This window comes from Andrena cerasifolii, chromosome 6 (assembly GCF_050908995.1).
Source record: "Andrena cerasifolii isolate SP2316 chromosome 6, iyAndCera1_principal, whole genome shotgun sequence".
NCBI classification, from domain to species: Eukaryota; Metazoa; Arthropoda; class Insecta; order Hymenoptera; family Andrenidae; genus Andrena; species Andrena cerasifolii.
In genome coordinates, this window is record NC_135123.1 from 8,092,878 (window position 1) to 8,112,921 (window position 20,044).

Below are 20,044 nucleotides of genomic sequence, written 5' to 3' on the forward strand. Positions count from 1 at the left end.
TTGCCAGCGATCACCACTACATCATACAACTATGCACATTTTTTGCAAATTTCATGTAAATGGAAAGAGGTTATACGAATCTTCCCGGGAACAACTGCGACTGTAGACTCGCTCATGGTGTTCACCGTGTTCACTTTAAATATCCCTAGTATTACATTTTGTTAAAAATTCATATTAATGTTTTATTTCTCACTGATGGCTGATTAATGATCACAAATTAAAGGTAATTAAAAGATGAATGATGTAAATAAAGGAAAAGATAATCGATATCTAGTTCTTTCTAATTTGTTCAGAGTTATTTAAAATGTATAATATTAACTTCCAAAGGATTCTCGAAAACTAAATACTTAAATTACGATTTAATTTATGCACATTTAGACTAGAAACTTAAACAAGCGCTCTCATTTCGGTCTTATGTCGAAAATATCATAAGGTTGGTAATCTCGCTTTTACAGGAAGTCTCTTTCTAGTTGCAGATGTGACGTCTTTTCCTTTAAAATCGTGCTGTTGAGAGGTACGTATGGTGCGGCCTGTAACACTTTTCGAATCTCTTTACATCTGCAGTTTTATATAAAAATTTCTCTCGATACCGTGCAATTTTCGAACATGTGATTCCAAACTGTCGTTCAACTGAAAAAGTGCGAAAGATAAGTTCGGCGAATGATGATAACCGTGTACAAAATACGCGTGACGGAGGATCTGGCCGCGACACCTACATGGCAAGGTACCAATGTATAAAAGATTGTCAACGAACATTTGTATGATTTCAGAACACAATGGGGCGTTACTCTCAAGAACCAGTGAACGCGGCCAAGTCGTGCAAAGCACGAGGCTCTAACTTGCGAGTGCATTTTAAGGTAAATAAACGGACGACTGTACGTCGCATAGTGTAACCTCAAAATCAGTAGTGTTTACAAAACGCGGCGTGATGGTTCCCATTATCTACCGAACTTCGTGATTGTCCGCGTCTGTTCCACGTTCCAGAACACGCACGAGACAGCACGTGCCATTAAGAATATGCCCCTGCGGAGGGCGCAGAAATACTTGAAGAACGTGATTGACCACAAAGAGTGTGTACCATTCCGCAGATTTAATGGCGGTGTTGGCAGATGTGCTCAAGCAAAACAATTTGGCACCACGCAAGGTAAGCGTTAACACATTTCAACAAATTTTTGTGAGAATTGTGAACAGAACACATAACTCCTGTGCAAAGATGAAGTTCAGTGAGGAAGTAGGGAGTATTGACGAACCAAAAAAAATGAGCAAGGCATCACTGACACAATTTTTCCCAGAAACTAATGTAGCGTAGATAAATGTTTGTAGTTTGTCGTAGATGAAAGACACAGTAGTATGCCCTAGCTATGAGGTTTAACATGCCACTGCTCACAAATGTATTAAGAAATATTCAGTGAAATTTGTAATGAATTCGTGTATTGTTTTCACTGTTCGAAAAGTGTGCTTATGTTTTGTGTCTGACTTCAGGTCGCTGGCCCAAGAAATCTGCAGAATTTTTGCTGCAGCTTCTCAAAAACGCAGAAAGTAATGCCGATGTCAGTGGGCTAGAGATTGACCGTCTTGTAATTAATCACATTCAAGTCAACCATGCTCCTTGTTTGCGCAGAAGAACATACAGAGCTCACGGGCGCATCAACCGTTAGTGTTTTAAAGTTATTGCCATTTAAAGCATGAAAGGAATGGTAATTGATGCGTAATTAAATTAATTTTGTGCTTTTCCATAGCTTATATGAGTTCTCCGTGTCACATTGAGGTGATTTTAACTGAAAAAGAAGATTTCGTGATGAAGAGTCCAGAAGAGGAGCCTTCGAAAAAGAAACTCAGTAAGAAGAAGCTTGCCAGGCAAAAAGAGAAAATGATGAGGGAATAATTTTTCACGCTAGCTGGATATTGAATGTACCATGGAAAAAATGAAAATTACTCTGTTCTATAATTGTTTTACTTCATTCCTGCCCTTTCCCAGTATTGTAAAATAACGAAAGATGAAAAGTCACTTGTTTGTTGTATATTTTAATTAAACTTTATACTGTTAACAATACTCGAAGTATTAGAAACGAATATTCTTATAGTAATTTTAGGACGAGCATCGTTTTATTTTCAAAAATTTCATACAGCAAGTGCTATTGTAATTAAATATCGGAATGATAATCTAGAAAACTATACCTTCGAAATGTAGAAAACCGTTTACGTTTCGATTTATGTTGATTACCATTGTATGATTATTCGAATCATATTTATTATTTGGAAAAATTCCATCTGCTGGAATAAATCGATCCAAGTTAAGATACCTGAACAGTTGGAATGGCTTTGTATTCGAATGCCTATTCCCAAGTATTACCATTTCCATACAGCCCACTTCGTTGCAGGGACGTTGCAGGAAAGTTGCGATGTTGCATGTTTGCAGCGGAATATTGCTGTATCGTTGTTGCAACGTTGCCGTGCAATAGTCCCGGTAATGTTCCGGTGCTCTAGGGGTTTACAGGTGTGAAACTAAAACTATGATTAATCAGAAAAAGAAAGGATGTACAAAGTATTAAATGCAATACTAAACATAGTCTCGTTTAATTTAATATTATCAGGGAGTTATAATCTGTCTGGACCTCGAATAAGGAGAATCGGCAGTTAGGGTGGGATGAATAAATTAAATATAATGGCGAACGTATTGACAAGTACTTCTGAAAAAAAACACTTAACTACCCTTCATTATTGCACTTCTGTTTTGTAATTAAAATATTTGGCAATTATTACATTTTGACAAATATGAGAAACATTTTATGTATACAACAGCGACGGCTGTGTTTGGAATGGGATCGAACGACGAGAAATACAAAAATACATAATAAAATTTACACGCATTTAGGAATAGACTCCATTATGTAATTGCCAGGTCTACTTTTCACATTTTGCATCGGTGTATAAAATTCACACGCCTCACGGTTAGCGCAATCTATCGAGTATACCTAATACTTGAAAATACATTATAGAAATACCGTGGAATATTTATTTTCTTATAAAGAAAACGTTATACGAACTCGCATTCGTATTTTTATTTCTTCCTCGAGATACACACTAACGTCTAAGTCTAATATCTATCGCGAAGTCTAACGGCTAATACTACTTTCTTTATTGTCGTTTAAACTTGATGTATAACATAGGAATGTGGAGCTCGATTATAGCAATGATCATCCATTCATGAAAATAAATGTGGGCAGATGTGTGAGCGTAAATGTGCTACTTCAGAACGTCCGATGTTTCTGTGCTTGAAAAATTGCGTAGACGACTGTACATATCGATTCAGGTCTGATATAATTCTCCACTGGTATCAAGAAAGTGGCTCTCGCGTTGTGTTTGGTAAAAATAAGCACAATAATCCTCCGCCTGTAAAATAAACAGAAATTATGCTTTTTATTTCGACAAGTGACATATTTCAGGCGATATAAAGTGATGACCAAATAAGATGGAGCACTTAGGTATATAAATGCGTATAGTTCACGGAATAGATATAGCGAAGTCGTAGAAGCAGCAGGTGTAAATAGAAGGTGTAGGCATGCATCGTAGTAGAAGTGAATAGATGTGATAGTAAAATGGTTGAAAATGGGAAAGGTTGGGAAAAGGGAGAAAGAGTAGAATAAAAGAGGAGGAAGGCAATATGACCAACAGTAAGACGAGAGCGATGAAAAGAAATAAGTAGAGGTTAGAAGCGGGGAGAGGAAAAGAGACACGTGTAGGAAGGTTAATTTTTATACGTGTCAACTTGTACAGACTGTTTATGATAAAGCACTGACCAATCAAAAGAGCAGCAACAATGAAAGTTGGTGCTGGACAGTACATGTCCAGAAGTTGGGCTATCACGATGTTTCCAATAATTCCGCCGAGACGTGCCGCGACCATGGAAATAGCGATTCCGGTCGCGCGGAGGTGCGTCGGGAAAACTTCTGTTATCAGGCAGTCCAGTGCCGCATTTCCACAGCTAATTACACCGCTGAAGAAAGCCGAAACAATCAGGTTGTGGGTCTTATTGTACACAAAGTACAATCCAACCGAACACAGCCCCGATGAAAGTGTACTAAACACTGCAAACAAGATTGTCAAGAAGTTTGAGAGTATGATCCAAGCTGCTTTCTAACTTTATTTTAGATTAATTAAACGGCGATATCTATCAAAATGTGTTTCGAGTAAAAACGAAAGAGTTTCGAGGGGGGCATTTTATAGCGGACATTATTCTTTCGAATGAGTCGATGGTCGAAGGAAATAAAGGAAATATGATGCTTACCGAGGAAAAATTTACGCCCAAGACGATCCATCCCCAAAACAGCGACGATATTTGCGGGGATGGCGGACGCTACTGTGATCAACGACTCGAGGAAGACGGACGCGCCGATCTTGTCCGAGCAAAGGTTCTCGACATTGTGAGAACCCTTTTTGACCACGTAATCGGTGACCTCGCATATCGAGGCGACTTCGCCAGGATGATCGCGATGGAATTCATCGAAACGGTTGAACAGCTCGGGGAACCACATCATTAGACCATAGTAACCGATGTGAAAGGTAAAGTTGATGATTATCGAGATCACGGTGAAGCGAAGGATCGGTGAGACGAACAGCTTTTTACTGTTGTCCACGATGTCGCCGAGCATAGTTTTGCATTTATTCTTTTCGACCTTGTCCTTCACCGGTTCCGGCACTTGGAAGTCGTCCAGAATCAATTCTTTGACCTGTGGAAAGCGCACAGTTATTAAGAATCGCGATCTGTTATCCGACTCGATTTTAATGGATCGGCCACGATTCTCTTAACACTTTAATCGCATTCTCAGTGCTTAATCTCTTAATGTGGGGGATACTATTAGTAAGAAATAAGATCTGTTTATTTTGTCATAGTGTTAAAGCAACAAATACAGTACTGTGATCCGCGATATTGAAGAATTTAGTATTAAGCCTTCTACTCGTAGGATAAGGTCAAAGTGATTGGTTGTAGCAGTTGCATATATTATTTAGTGGAATGTAGTTTACATTGATCTTGCAATCTGCAATTTCGTAACAGAAGTTGAATTAGCATTAACGTCAGCACGTCTCTATTTAGTTAGATTAAGAGTATATGTATTCTGCCTATTTTTTTAATTGACACTTACTTTTTACAAGGGAACTTAGGCAACCGGAAATTTCAGAAAATTATGCAATTTTGTGTGCAAGTAGTTCATCCATAGGACAATCCTATTTTTTGGTACCATAGTGCAGTTTTAGGGGGTGAAATCACTCTTGAAAAAAATTCAGAATTTTTTTTTCGAGGAATATCTCGAGAACGGTGAGAGATATCAAGAAGAAGTTTAAATAAAAATGATTTACGAACTACGTTTGATCTACGAATAGAATGAAACGATTGCAGTCGGCTGAGAAACAACAAAATCGGACCACAGCAATTCAAAACCTTTTCTTTTATACTTTTCTACTTATACGTATGTTGCTCTATCGATCGAAGGTTCGTCGTAGCATCACTGATACCAGACATACCGTTGTAGTTAATTAGTACAGTGAATAAGTATTTACCGTGTAAGTGTCACGTGATTTGCCAGTGTTAATGGCATAAATCCCGCGGAAGATGTCGAGTGCCTCTTCGTATCTTCCGCAGGATAAGAGGTATTTGGGGGATTCGGGGAGCAGCATGAGCAGCCCCGCGACGATAAACGACGGAGCAGCGCAGATCAGCAGGAAGATTCGCCAAGAATTGTACGTGAACGTTGCGCTCGCAATGCCGATGTCATTAGGGATGATCGACCATGCTAGACCTAGATACAAGCAAGAGTGCATACATATTGGAGAACAAAAATATTCTTGACAAAATAAATACATGTCCTTTTAGTCTTATCTTGTCTTTTTTATTTCAGTATACTCGTGATAGTGTAGATAGTGCGTAAGACGAATCAAATAGCAACCTTACCGGCAACGAAAAGGTTCCCAAGCGTCCAAAATGCTGCCATGAAGGACAGCATGGAGCCTCGCTTAGACTTCGGCTGAAATTCAGCGAAGTACGACCAGATGACAGGCCCACTGCCTCCAAGGCTAAAGCGGAACAGAAAAATAAATATTATGCCCTATTTTGCATATCCTAACGCCATTATAAACCCCAGTGAGATCGAACATATCGATGTAGGAATTACGAGAGATCTAAAAAGGAAGCACGTCCTGCGTAATTTTTAAAATGCAAATTGTGAAGATTTCGAATTCGTCTTTATCTTAATGGCGCTGCATATCTGATAACATACTGCACATTCCATTGAACGGGTCGAATAACATTTGCTTTTACGCGAGTGTTGAAGAGATACAGTACCTAAACTAAACTCTCGCTATGGGCTCGTCTCGACTATGCGTTAAGCGCTCGCCGCCAGTCCCGAGCGCGGGCCCACAGCGAGAGTTTACTGTATCGCCGTAATATCGTCGATAAGGTAGATACTGTGTTTCATTAAAAATAGTGCCCTACACATTAAAACTCTTCACTATAACCACAAGATGAATACATAACGCGCGTTTGTGTCACTAAAACCGACAACAATTTACCCTGCGTTACAACCAACCCCGGTCTCCCCTACATAATCTAGAGGCAAGAAAACTAATTTTCTGTGAAACACTTCTTTGAGTATTTCTTTGGCAGAGAGTACAAACTGAAAAATATATTAGTCAAGTTTCATGCTGATGTAAACTATAATAAATTCCGAATTTAACGTTACTTAAATGAGTGAAATACGTTGTGGGGGGTGATTGATTTTTTTAATCGATTCACTTACGCAGCGCCGTTGAGAAAACGGAAGAACATGAAGAGTTCATAGGACTGGCTGAAGCTGGAGGCCACGATGCAAAGAGCATTCGTGAAGGAGATCGCGATGAGAACCTTCCGGCGACCCAGGGCGTCTGCGACAGAGCCCCAGGCATACGCGCCGGCCATCATGCCGATGAAGATGATCGAGTTGAGCCATCCCTTGGCTTGCGTGTCGAGCTTCAGATCACATTGTGCACTTGGCAGGATGAAGGACATGGAAATCACGTCCATCTCCTCACTGGTGCTGACGAAGCCGCATACCGTAAGGAGGAAGTAGTGAAATTTGCCATAGTCTGGAATCATCAGTGAAGTGGCAGAGAATAATGAAAACTAAAATTCTACCGAGCCCGATAAAAACAGTAAATACAGCGGAAAGTCAATTATCCAAAATAACGAAAATGTGAAGCATCACTGACAATATAATCGAATTTTCAGATACTCGTCCGAAGGGGAAAAAAAATAGAAAATTTATGAAAACGTAGTTTTTAGTAAAAATTACTTCAACCTTAGATATAATTGAAACTTGCTTCAACAAAATAATATGGTTATCCTTTTAGGGGGCGATTCTACAGGTCAGAATAAAATGTAAATTGAGAATAAATATTTCGTTACATCGCGCTGTGTTTTCGAGAAAATCATCTTCGAATTTTAAGTAAATATGCGTGCACCGAAGTACAGTTTTATTCGGCTAAAATGCAAAGTCAATTCTCTCCTAAACGAAGCGGGGTATTCGAAAACTTTATTCTATATTTTCGTCTTACTTTTGAGCTGTAGAATAGTCACCTAAAAGGATGACTGATCGAAGGGTAGTACTACGCGCATACACAGGATACGCGTAACACTTGATTCTTGATCAAGGTTTCGGTAAATTCATATTTATATAGATAATCGGCGTTCTACAATAGGGAAAAGTACCAGCGCATTTTTCAAACGTTGACTGTTAACGACGCGATAAAATTGTAGTAAAAGTAGCGATGCATTTGTACTTTCGAAACGGTTTAATTTGGTACAGTGGAAGGTACGTTCGATTACCGGTAAGTTCAATGGCCTTTTCAAAGTCTGCTTTAACGAAGGATCCTTTCTCAGGATCTAGGGTCTTGCCCTTGGTTCCAATACCTGTACACAGAAAATTATGGCGTGGTTATAAATCCGTAAGAATATCGTGCCCGTTAGGCGAGCAGATGGTGCCATTATTCGAATAACAGCCATCGAAAAAGTTCTGGAACTCTTGTTTTTAAAAAAACTCTGTTAGAACTTATATCTTTCGTTTAAGAAAATAGAAATGTTACCCTTAGGAACTTCTTCAGAAAGTGTTCTTGTGGGAAACAGTTATATTTATATTTATTAAAAAAAAGTAATAAATAATTAATAGTTTCAGAAGAAGTATTGAACAGAAAAGAGAACTTGTCAAGAATAATACCTAACTAACATTTTTTTAGAACTTACATGAATCAAAATACACAGAACTTCTATAACATCTGCGTAGAAATTATCTAAGTAGGTAAATATTTAGTTTAACTGTAATAATTATTTATTACTGTTGCAGTACTATTCATTGAATATTATTCAGTATTTGTCACTACGATTGAGAAATTTGTTTAATATCGATGAACAAAATATCTGTTTCTGTTATAGAGAAATTTTTATTTCTATACTTTATAAGTTCCATTCCAACTAGAATTGCTATTTTCAAGAACCTTTACTTTATCAGTTCTCATGGGAACTTATAAAGTGAGAACATTTTTAACAAAAGCCCCAGCGTCTATGTTTCAAATAGGACCTATTGAAAAGTTCAAGAACTCTTTCGAACCCTCTCGAATAATGCCCAACTCTGAGTAGATCCTCAGGAAATGTCTACCTACGGGCAAGTTCGAGATCCTTGGAGCCACAGCCGTTTAGCCGCTCGTCTTTTACATCACACTCTGAAATAGAAAAAAGTTTAAACACGCATATTTTCACTCCTCTTGCGATATTGCTCGAGCAAACACGAGGTTCACACTTCGCGAAAGTTGACGCTCGGTCTCGTAACGCGCCTGTTAAATATTGACATATTATTCGGCGTTCACGACAGCGGGGATCGCCAACGAAAGAGATTATTAACCTTCACGCGTGAATCGAAGGAGTTTATTAACCAGGCGATCGCCGCCCGGATCAAAGCACCGAGAACTATTGCGCAAAAGCCGGGGAGGAACCAGTGAGGTGGTACCAGAGCAGACTAAACTAGACGGGGGTTTCCGTAACTACGAAAAAGCGGACCCCATTGACGGTAGAGATGGCTCGATCTCTCGAACCGTGCACCACTGGTTCATTTCGTTATCTATATCTTTTACAGGCCTCCACTAGGGCCTTAAACCTTAGACCACTGATGAGCAACCTTTCGTCCGCAGTGGGCCCAAAGTGGAAGCCTACTACTCCACGCGGGCCCCAATTTTAAATACTTAAATATGCTAATCAGAGAATTCAATTTATGGGCTGAATTTGGTATTTCTGGCATTGATTTATAATAAAACCTAGAAGGTTTCTGATAAAACCTAAAGTTTTCTTAAACTTGATTTACTGTTTATTAGTAATATATACATATAAACAGGTACATGGACGTATATTTCTTTAATTACACGAGATTTACAAATAAAGTACCAAATAAGCGGTTTCAAATCTTTTTCACCAATATTACGTTAACAGAAACGAAAAAAGAAAAGTTAAACAAAGGTCAAAAAATATGAAATTATACAACATTAGAAAGGGATAATTTTACCCTATTTTTGCCGCAAAATTCATTTCGATATCCTTTACAGTGCAAAAGATACGCGCAAATGTCACGAAATCGTTCAGGCGGGCCGTAGGTCTGTGGCTGTTGGGCCGGCTAAATGCGGCCCGCGGGCTGCGGGGTGCTCATCACTGGCTTAGACAATGGCTTTCGTCACTGGATACGTGTAGATATGCACAGCAAGTTACGGAAGCATTCGTTTTCGTTTACTTTAGTTAATTCGACATGACAAATTTCTAAAATTATCTTTGTTTAATGTGTGCTCGTTGCCGGTTGACGTAGAACAGAAAGAAGATAAGATAATCACGTGGTGTGAAATGTACGGAGTTAATTTAATTAGATTACGCGGTATAACAATGAAAAATAGGGATTTCTTACACTATTCGTAAATGGCATAAATGCTGACTCGTTGGATATTCGTCGAATATTATTTTTTGAATTTTCGGGTTCGAGATCTTCCCTTGTAAGAAAAAAATACGAAGGACATAAGACAACTAACAAGAAGAGTATTTTAGGTGTCCGCCTCCGATCATTTTGATTTTTGGATATGTTATAGAGGACCGAAAAATAAGAAATACGTGTTTTTTTATTTTCCTCTGTTTTCATATTTGGGGGGTGAAAGCTGCGTTCAAAGTTAAGGGTTGAAAAATCATTTTTGTGGAATATCTCGAGAACTATTAGAGATAGAGGAATAGCGTCAATGGACGAATTTTGTGTCTTTGAATGCGAAACATGACTGCCTCGTCAGATTTTCAAAAATCCACAAAAATGATTTTTCAACCCTAACTTTGAACGCAGTTTTCACCCCCCAAATATGAAAACAGGGAAAAATAAAAAAACACGTATTTCTTATTTTTCGGTCCTCTATGACATATCCAAAAATCAAAATGATCGGAGGCGGACACCTAAAATACTCTCCTTCTAAGTGATAAATTGAATATTCCCGGAACTTTTACTCAGGCCACTTTCATGCCGAATCTGTGCCGAGTCCGGGTCCGAAGAAAGGTCCAGGAAACTTGTACGTACTATGATTGTGCTTTGAATCAGGTTCACTCTCTACCATTCTACGGTATCGGCGCAGTTGGGTGAATCCGGCTGGGTGATTGTGTCAAATGAGAAATCTTCTTGCTCGACGATAGGCCTCGATCGATATTAGATTGATCGCGTTCTGGCGGATCACTGGATCTCGGCAAATTCTTCCTGCTGAATCTGCGCTGATCTGCTGCTGCTCGTCGGCGGGGCTAGGTTCTGTGCTCACTTGCGAGCTGAAACACATCGCGAAAACAGATTTGCCGTTATATAAGCGAAAGAGGTGCACGCGACAAATCGCCGCGAATTAAGACGGTTGAAGGAAAACCATTTCTTCGAAACGGAACGTTCCGGGTAGAGGCGAAGAAAGCTATTGCCCGACGAAGTCGAGGTTGACGCTCTTTTACCTCGGATGGAATAAAATTCGGGAACGTTAGTGTCGAGCGTGCGTTACTTTGTAAACGGGGATCCCGCAATGTTGATCGATAATTTTGGATTGGAAACTGCAGCGGGTCCTTTCATAATTGGAAAATAAATCTCCTAACAATTTATAGCCATTTCAGGCGCTACCGCTTTTTAAGCGTTACTGTTTGACAGCTCCTGTTGCTTACAAAATAAGTAACGCTCACAGGACTCGATCCTTTGTAATACAGTAATGTTTGTAATACAGTGGTACACCCTTATCTTTCATTCTAGTGCACCAATGATTTTTTATATTTAACCCTTCGTTGACACACCCCTTTGTTCCAGGTCAACTTTGACATACCTGGGTGGCTCACACCCAGAGCAATTTTTCAACGACTGCCATTCTCATCTAAAGAATCCAATCGTAATGAAAAAAATCACCTACTTTTCCTATACACAAATCCACCCCTGACTATAGGTAACACAGAGAGAGAGAAGCAGGACGAGGGTGACCAAAGTTATCACGTCTCTCAATTAAGCCAATAAGATTTAATAATCGATATGAATTTAATTATATGTGGTGTATTTTAAAACAGCCTCATCGCTAGAGAATATATCGTGTTCTTTTTCGGTCTACGAATGCTGCAAAAAAGGCGTTAAAAGTATCGTTTATTTATGCATAAATCTGTGGGCTGTACGGCTTGCAGTGTAAGATATAAAAATAAAGCATGGATTTCAATGATTATAGCGAAACGTTGACAACGAGGCTGTCACGTGTTGCCCCCGGCAGTCACGGGCATGCACAAATTGCTTGGTAAAACATGCCTGTGTACGTTAAGGGGTTAAATAACATATAATACCCAGAAAAAGGGTAAATACGTTACGGTGCGAATGCGAGGTGCGAGGAGTGAGTCACGCAATTCGCATGCTGTGTATGTCTGCCACTCTTGATAATAGAAAAATATGATAAAGGGTAAAGTTGAATGGCATATAACGTTTATTGGGCATTTTTCGCGAGTAAAAAAGTTTTAGTAGTTTCGTGAGTGCATTATTGTTTTAAATAGAAATATCTACTCCCTTTTTGCATACACCGAGCCTTCTGAACAATTTGCGCTCAACCCTTCGTAGTCGCACGGGGTGTATCGCACCCCAGGGGCGATTTTCGGGCACAAATGTCGCGCCTAACTTCCAAAGGGGATTTATCGCGAGAAAAATAAAAATATCACTTTTTTCCACGACCGTGGAAAATCGCTGTGTTTCAACTATAAATATTTCATCGTATCAAAATTATATTTCTAGGAAAAGAATATTAGAGCATGATTTTGCGAGCATTACGAATGTACAATTATAGCTCGAAAGTTAAGAGATTCGAAAATACAAAAATGGTAACGCAAAAATGACACTGGGGTGCAGTGAACCCCATGTGACCTATCGTGATTATAAGAAGGTGCGATCATGAACATATTTTTACAATCTTCAAGCTTTATCTGAGAATTTTTGCGACATAATTTAACAGTTATTTCTAGAAAGTAGTTGATTGGAGAAATAGGTGTGACAACCGAGGGTTAAGTGTAATTCAAGGGCTCCTGTAGAAAACACTGTAACAGCCAAAAATTAAATGCTATACTATATTTTCCGGTAAAGTATTTTTTAATTTTGGCACTCTTACAGTGTTTTCTATAAGAGCTCTTTAATTATTTTCACGCTTGTCGGACTCGATAGACAGCAGCGGAGGAATAAAATGTTAGAAATACAGAGCAATTCTGCAATCAACAAATACCAAAAAAAAATCAGAAGTTAGACGACTAGAATAATCAAGGTTTAAAAATGAACGAGATGCTGCCGTCAGTAATGAGTAGAAATATAGGCGCCATGTGAAAATCAATTGTTGAAAGTATAGGGGTGTTTCAGAAGGCTGCATTGACTCCCTTTTTTCAGAAGAAATCACGTAGTGTCTGATATAGAATTAATCGTCATATCGGGTATGTAGAGTTCCTTTAACGATCAATTACGTTCAACGATCTTCTACGAGCGTCTAAACGATCAATCGCGAATCAAGAATAGCTATTGATCACGGATCGTGAAATATGGAGGCCCTTGAGAGTGCGTTCGCTTGCTTTTGCATCGAAACGCGCGGTCACGTGTTTGAAATCAATATCCAGGGGTTAAGTAGGGCCAATTTGTAATTGCACCGATAATGGGCGTTGGTCGTAACGTTCTGAAAGGCTACGATTCGGAAGCTTTCCAATGGTGGCGGCGATATTGGAATCTGCTCGGAAACCGGCTCGCATCAATTTTGTTTTCCTTGTCGAGTTATTAGGTCGATCGGATCACTCGTTCGTTTTCTCCCTAGATCACTCGTTCGATGAATAATTAACCCTCCGCGGTCGTACCTTCTTATAATCGGAAATTGGTCACGTGGGGTTCACTGCACCCCAGCGTCGTGTTTGAGTTGCCATTTTTGTGTTTTTCAATCTTTTAACTTTTCAGTGATAATTGTACATTCGCAATACTCATACTGTTCTATAAATGTCAATTTGGATATCAACATATCCAAGTTCGAATTTAATGTCAACTAAATTTAATAAAATTTAGCTCCCCCCAAAAAATGTATCTTAAAAAAATCGAATTTAATGTCACCTAAATTTAATAAAATTTAGCTCCTCCAAGAGAAATTTTTAACTTAAAAAATCGCATTTAATGTCAACGAAATATAATAAAATTTAACTCCACCGAAAAAAATTTAAGTTAAAAAAAAATCGAATTTGCTGTCATCTAAATTTAATAAAATTTAGCTCCTCCAAAAAATTGAATCTTAAAAAAAAAATCGAATTTAATGTCACCTAAATTTAATAAAATTTAGCTCCTCCAAGAGAAATTTTTAACTTAAAAAAATCGTATTTAATGTCAACGAAATATAATAAAATTTAACTACACGAAGTCATTTGAGCATACTATAATTTGGAGCAATCATTTCTCACACCCTTCCTTGCACACTTCCCGGTTACTTATCTTGTCAGCAAATAAATAACTCTCTAAGATTTAATTTCCTTGAACTATCCTTTTTTTAGTGCAGTCTTTGAAAATATATATATTACAAGAACGTTTGATGAGAAGAAGGTGACTCTAACATTTTTAAAACACTAACTGCACGAATTATCATGTAATAATGATTCAGAGCTAACATAAGGTTGATCGTATAATAATTTCCTGAAACTGCAATCGCTTGCCGGTTTCGATCGGAATGTTAATACCTACGCCAAGGCAAACAAGGCGATGGCAGAACGTTTAAAAGCTTTCTACTCGCGAGAAGTTAAGGACTGCTATCGTACGCAGGCACGCATAAGTTGAAGTAGGGACAAGACGAGCAGTTCATTGTTACGAAGAGACGTATACACGAAGGAATAGCAGAAAAATGTTGAATTCGCGCGAGATCGCAAAGCGTGGCCTTGATTCACAGATGACTGCACCCGTTTAACACATAAACGAAGCATGTTATGACCGCTTTAATTATTACGTGTTCCCACGATACTAATGGTCGACGTAACGAGCCGTCATACGTAACGAGTCGGTATTGCGTATAGATTTTTTTGTTACTTGTTACCTTCTTCTTCTTCAACGACATGCGATTGTTGGACTTCGTAGAATACAATGGCGAATTAGATATTATAGAGCACACGTAGATGCTCTGTGAACTCGTCCCTGTTTCGTTTACTGGATGATATTGCAATTCCCTTGTAATTAGGGCTGGCAACTTCTTTTCGGGAAGATACAGTACTTTACCAAATGTGCTAAAATATATAGTACACTGTGAAGAGATACAGAAATTTTCAGAGGAAAGTGGTAGAAAATAAAGCTACGTCAAAGCAACGCAACCCTAGGAGACCGGGGCTAAAAGTTCCGATTTCGATGAAACATGAAAACTGACTGGAAAATAATGTAGTTATTCTCTTCACTATTCACTAATTTCTTGTTAAATTTATTATATTTTCTGATTTTAAGCTTGTCTTTAATATATTGCAGTAGGGTTGTCCACAGAAAGTAATTTATTTGTGGCTGATCGAAGCGCAACTTCTTACCCCTATATGGGGCAAGTTTTACCCCTGTATGGGGCAGCTTTATTTTGTACCACTTTCTATATTTCTTCACAATGTACTATATTTTTTATCACATTTGGCCGTAAAGTACTATATGTCCGCGGATTAAGTTGGCAACCCTAGTGTCAGAGGTGGTCGATGATCCGCACAGTTCACTGCCGTAAGGTCACAGTGGTGGAAGAATATATAGTCGCGTTAAGTTACTTTAGGTTTAAGCAAGAGTTTGGATTTGGATGCTGGTAGCCGTTATGTGTTTATTAGTTGAGCGCCAAGCTGCTCTCTTGTTTGTCAGATTAGCTGCCTTCGGCTGAACAAAATATCGTAAACCTTGAATGGAGCATCGTCACGGATGAAAAGAGCTATGGGTAATTCGCTGAACGACCACTAACGACTCAACAAGCACGTGCTACGGTGAAAACAAGATGATGGAAGATACGTGGAAATAAGGAAGATGGAAAAATAGTTTCCTCCACTGGAAGCGGAACACACATGCTTCAGTTCACACGAGATTAATAATAATTCGTTATAATTTAAAATGGGACAAAACATTCTATTATTCGTGGATTATGCTGTGTTATTTTTTATAATTGAAATATTATTAAACTAATATCCACCCCTGAACTAAAAACAAAATTAACAAACGATATTTCTGATGACGAGTTATTTAACGCAGAAATAACGAGTTATGAATTATGTCGTTTAATAATCTTATTGAAATAAGTCTTCTCTAATTTTTTATTAATTTTGTTGGTCACGTCTAGTAAGAAATGATCCCAGAACTAGTTTCCTCAAATACAAAATAAGATAAAAGATTATTCTACCAGGAGCCAAGTAACGAAACAATTTGGAAAAAATATTATTTACGTGTACGATTAAACAAACTCGAATGCAACAGATTTTTCAGTCGAAGAATACTCAGAATAATTTGAGAGAAACTGATTTCTGTAGGGCGCAGCCCGCGATTTCAATTCAAAGCAGTCGAGATCGTATAAAACAATTTATTATAACGAAATTCTACAAACTAAAATAAAAAAATTATTTTCACCAAAAAGTAATATGGAAAGTGAATTCAGTTGTTCGAGATAGAAGGTATAAAAAAAAAAAATTATTCATCGACCGTGACAGGACTCGAACCTGCAATCTTCGGATCCGAAGTCCGACGCCTTATCCGTTAGGCCACACGGTCATTGAAGGGTAGTTTTCTGAAATTTGTATATGTTGCGTCGGGAAATATCACCCCTGCTACTATTCAACACGAAACAAAATTATCGTGGGAACGTTTCAGCGTTTCGTTTACAATCTAACTTTAAGTAAATGAACAAACCCATGGAAATATTATTATCTGCAGGCAATAATGCGCGTGCAACGTGTCTAAACGAAAATCAAAACTTTAATAGCCTTATCCATCCATGTATACATTTTGAAAAATAGCTCGAAGGCTTTCATTCTCGTCTCCGTTACAAATATCCTCTTTATTAATAATAATTGCGAACAAGATTAATGGTAAATTTTAACGTAAATGGTATTTTGTAACTTCCACAAATCAGTATGTAGGGTAGATGTCTGTATTAATGCGGGCAACCGTTAAAATCTTGTCCCTATTAGTGGCTAAATTAAAAAAAATACGAAATCGTTTCAAAGGTGCTAATTTTGCTTATTTTTTATAAAAAGTTTTTATGCTGCAATTAACACTTAACACAAGCGTAAACACGGGCGTCCGGAGGGGGGTGTAAAAAGGGGCAGTTGCGCCACCTGGTTATTGAGAAAAAATCGCTTATTTTTCAAAACTGATCTTTATTAAGTTTACACTAAAAATGAGAATATTTTTAAATTACGATTTTAAATTTGTAATTAAAGTGGCACTATAAAAGGGGTTAAAAAAAGCAAGAGGGGTATATTTTTCTTTACCATCATCCCAAAGTGGCCCTCCTCCCCCTGGAAAAAAATTTCCGGACGCCTTTGAGTGTAAATCATGATAATTATCAATTTATTCACTTCTGTAATTTCTGAAATTTTCTTTCTATACTTTCGTTGTTTAAAAATACATTTTTCTCGTTTGCAACGCATACATTAATAGTTCAGCTTGATTAAGAAAAATTCTTTCCTAAATAAATAAATATTTATGCGAGTTTTTTTGCACTGCTTCATTAAACATAAAGGCACCGTAATAAGGACAGGTACCTTAATAGGGACATTTACCCCAATTTCGTCTCTATCTGTTCTGATTATATTATCGAAAAGTACTGTTGAAATGAAACATAATCTTGCTGATATTAAACGGAATAAATTGGCGGAAATTCCAACAGATCCTCGCTGTTGTTATATGTCGAGTTGTTGTACTAGTTAATACGATTTTTTCCACCGAGATTTAGCACAGTCATAGGTAACAGAGCAAGATAGCGGTGTAATTTTCACGGAAGCTTTGATTTGATACCTTGGCAAGTTACGCTGGAGAGCGCGAAGGCTCAACGACGTAATTGCAAGGGAGGCGTGTCGCGGCTTAATGCCGTTCCAGAAAACGGCAGAATATTAGCAGACATTGGCGGACATCCTGTACCAAATACTCGCTAAATAGGCGATATCACGCGTGTCTGTTGAAAACTCGGCGCGGACTTCTTGGATCACGACCGTTCGGAGTATTTCTCGCGCGTTGGCTTCCTCATTAGCTAGAGTGCATCAATAACCTTCGCTTTTAGCTTCCCAATGCTCCTGTCATCGGCGGAATAAACATTTGCTTTCACAAGGTACTCGATAAGAAAGATTCAATGCATTCGCGGATTCTCAAAGCTGCTTTTCGCAATAACGAGCAAGTGGATTGCGCAAAGAATATATTTTCGATTTGTTAATTCGTGTATGAAGAAACAGTTCATTTCCAGCTGTACTATTATTACCGGGACACCCTGTACATTTATTTATAAATCAGACGTAAGATTATGTAAATTAAATTCGAGGTTCAGGTTTCCGATTAGAAAATCCAGAGTCTAGTTTCGAGGAATAATTCGCGTGGCTGCAGCACCTTTTTCAAGGTATAAATAGTTTGTGATGCTGCATCGAGGTCGTTGCTCGGCACAGTACAATCAACTACATCAATTAAATTGTCAATTATCTGTTGTGAAATTGAGTTCAATGATCCGACCAACGCAACAGCGATCTGCAATGATGCGTGTTGCAGGTGCGACGTGTGTATGTACAGGGTGTTCCGTTAACAATGCAGACACATTTTGTTGGAACAATGGTTTTGTAACCCACGCAACTCTCACAAATAAAATTCTAGAGTCATTGTAGAAAGCACTGTAAGTGCCAAATTTAAAGAAAGGAATTTTTTATTGTAAAATGTTCTACGTGAAAATAGGGTGGCCATTTGTGGCCAATTTAAGATATGGTACCAGTCCGTGTAAGCAATAAATGTAACCTTATACTTCTGGCGGTATACTAAAGAAAATATTTACGATGTGAAATTCTCCACGTAATAATGATCCGCGAGCAATTTAAAAATGAGATAATTAAGCACACCCAAGTCTACCCTCCCTACTAATGATTTTGGCACTTGCAGTGCTTTTCACAAAGATTTTAAAATCCCGATTAATTAATGCCTCTAATAAATCTGGCACTCGCGTTAGGGACAATCAAAGGTAATGGTCCTGATTAATTGATTTACGTTGGGTAGCATTTGACCGAACTGTAAGTTCGGGAGAAAATTAAATTTACTTGCAATTAGGAAATCTTGGAGCTCAACTCTATTTTTATAGAGATGTAACGTGTAGGACAGTTAAACTCATGGAACGATTTGTGACCAAAGAGTGTGTCGCAATTAATATAAAACGTTGGATAGCTCTTATCTTGGAGAATCGAATGACATCGATTTTATCTAAAAAAAATCATGTGCGTGAAAAGATTATTAAAAATGGACTATAAGGTTCGTGATTTCGGGACAAAACAATGTGTATCCGCGTGAATGGATTTCGAAGCACATTTCAAAGTAAAGAATGGCAAATATATTTACTGGATGTATAAACGAATATACTTTCCAGTGCAATTTAGTTGTAAACATTCACGTTACACTTTTAAAGCATGACCTGATTAACCTACTTTCTGCGGCGCACCGCTATTATCACCTAGCGCGCTTGTAAGCTTGCTTAATTACTGTTGTGAGTGATGCAAAGATATTCTGTTCACAAGAGATCTATTGTAAAATGTCTCTCGGTATTGTGATTCTGTACCGAGCAGCAATTTTCAGGATTTTTTTTCTAAATAACTGTGCAAGATATCTTGATGAATCTTTTTACAGTTTATTAATCTATGTTTGCACTACCATTTCCCATATTGTTATAAAAAGTATGTCGTTTTTATAGAGGGTGGAGGAGTAGACTCCTTAAGGGGTTACGCCACCCTGAAAGGTTTGAAAACACGATTTTTTTTCTTTGCATTTTCTTATTACGCGAAGTTTTAAGAATAATTTAAGTCATTGTAGACGCAAAAATTCCCGAAAATAGCCGAGTTATAGGCTTTCAAATCCCTACGCTACATCGTAGGTATTTTATTAAGGAACACGAAAATCATCGGGTTTTTGATTTCAGACGAACATGTTCGTTATAATTTGTTAGGTTAGTCACGCGTGTAACGGCGGAGGAGCTTCGCGGGAGAACGAATACCTCGGTCATTTTTAAATATTTTTCTCCAGTATTTATACAATATATGCACTAATACATGTTCTACCCATAAGAAGAAAATAAATAATTTTCAACCTCATACTATCAGTAAAAAAAATTCGTCTAGCTTAGTGCTGTTTCGAGCGCCTCAGGGTGGCGCAACCCCTTAAGGGATCTCTCTACTGTAACTGCCTGGAAATTGCCGTTCTTTGGAACTGTTTTTTATCACTAAAAGAACGGATTTGCTGGATTGAGGTTTTCTCCAATGCTA

General features: G+C 38.1%; 2 protein-coding genes and 1 non-coding gene across 5 annotated transcripts in view; 1 reads left to right on the forward strand and 2 right to left on the reverse strand.

The window, feature by feature from the left end:
- Positions 1–455: 455 nt before the first annotated feature.
- Rpl17 (ribosomal protein L17) lies at positions 456–1,948 on the forward strand. Its single transcript, XM_076814926.1, has 5 exons — positions 456–514; positions 771–857; positions 985–1,144; positions 1,483–1,653; positions 1,740–1,948. The coding sequence occupies exons 2-5, from the start codon at positions 777–779 to the stop codon at positions 1,883–1,885; spliced, it is 558 nt and encodes a 185-aa protein (XP_076671041.1). The 5' UTR covers positions 456–514; positions 771–776; the 3' UTR covers positions 1,886–1,948.
- A 600-nt stretch (positions 1,949–2,548) lies between these two features.
- The window catches only part of LOC143370188 (synaptic vesicle glycoprotein 2B), a 40,808-nt gene continuing 23,312 nt past the window's right edge, over positions 2,549–20,044 (reverse strand). For all 3 annotated transcript variants that reach the window (XM_076814933.1, XM_076814932.1, XM_076814934.1), the window contains exons 2-10: positions 10,620–10,858; positions 8,689–8,748; positions 7,859–7,942; positions 6,795–7,119; positions 5,951–6,072; positions 5,560–5,798; positions 4,289–4,730; positions 3,801–4,088; positions 2,549–3,393 (exon numbers count right to left, since the gene is read on the reverse strand). In XM_076814933.1, coding sequence (XP_076671048.1) covers positions 3,338–3,393; positions 3,801–4,088; positions 4,289–4,730; positions 5,560–5,798; positions 5,951–6,072; positions 6,795–7,119; positions 7,859–7,942; positions 8,689–8,748; positions 10,620–10,656 — 1,653 coding nt within the window. In that variant the 5' untranslated portion in view covers positions 10,657–10,858 and the 3' untranslated portion in view covers positions 2,549–3,337. The remainder of the gene's footprint in view (positions 3,394–3,800; positions 4,089–4,288; positions 4,731–5,559; positions 5,799–5,950; positions 6,073–6,794; positions 7,120–7,858; positions 7,943–8,688; positions 8,749–10,619; positions 10,859–20,044) is intronic.
- On the reverse strand, positions 16,238–16,310 carry Trnar-ucg (transfer RNA arginine (anticodon UCG)). Its single transcript has one exon. It is a non-coding gene; the product is annotated as a tRNA-Arg (tRNA).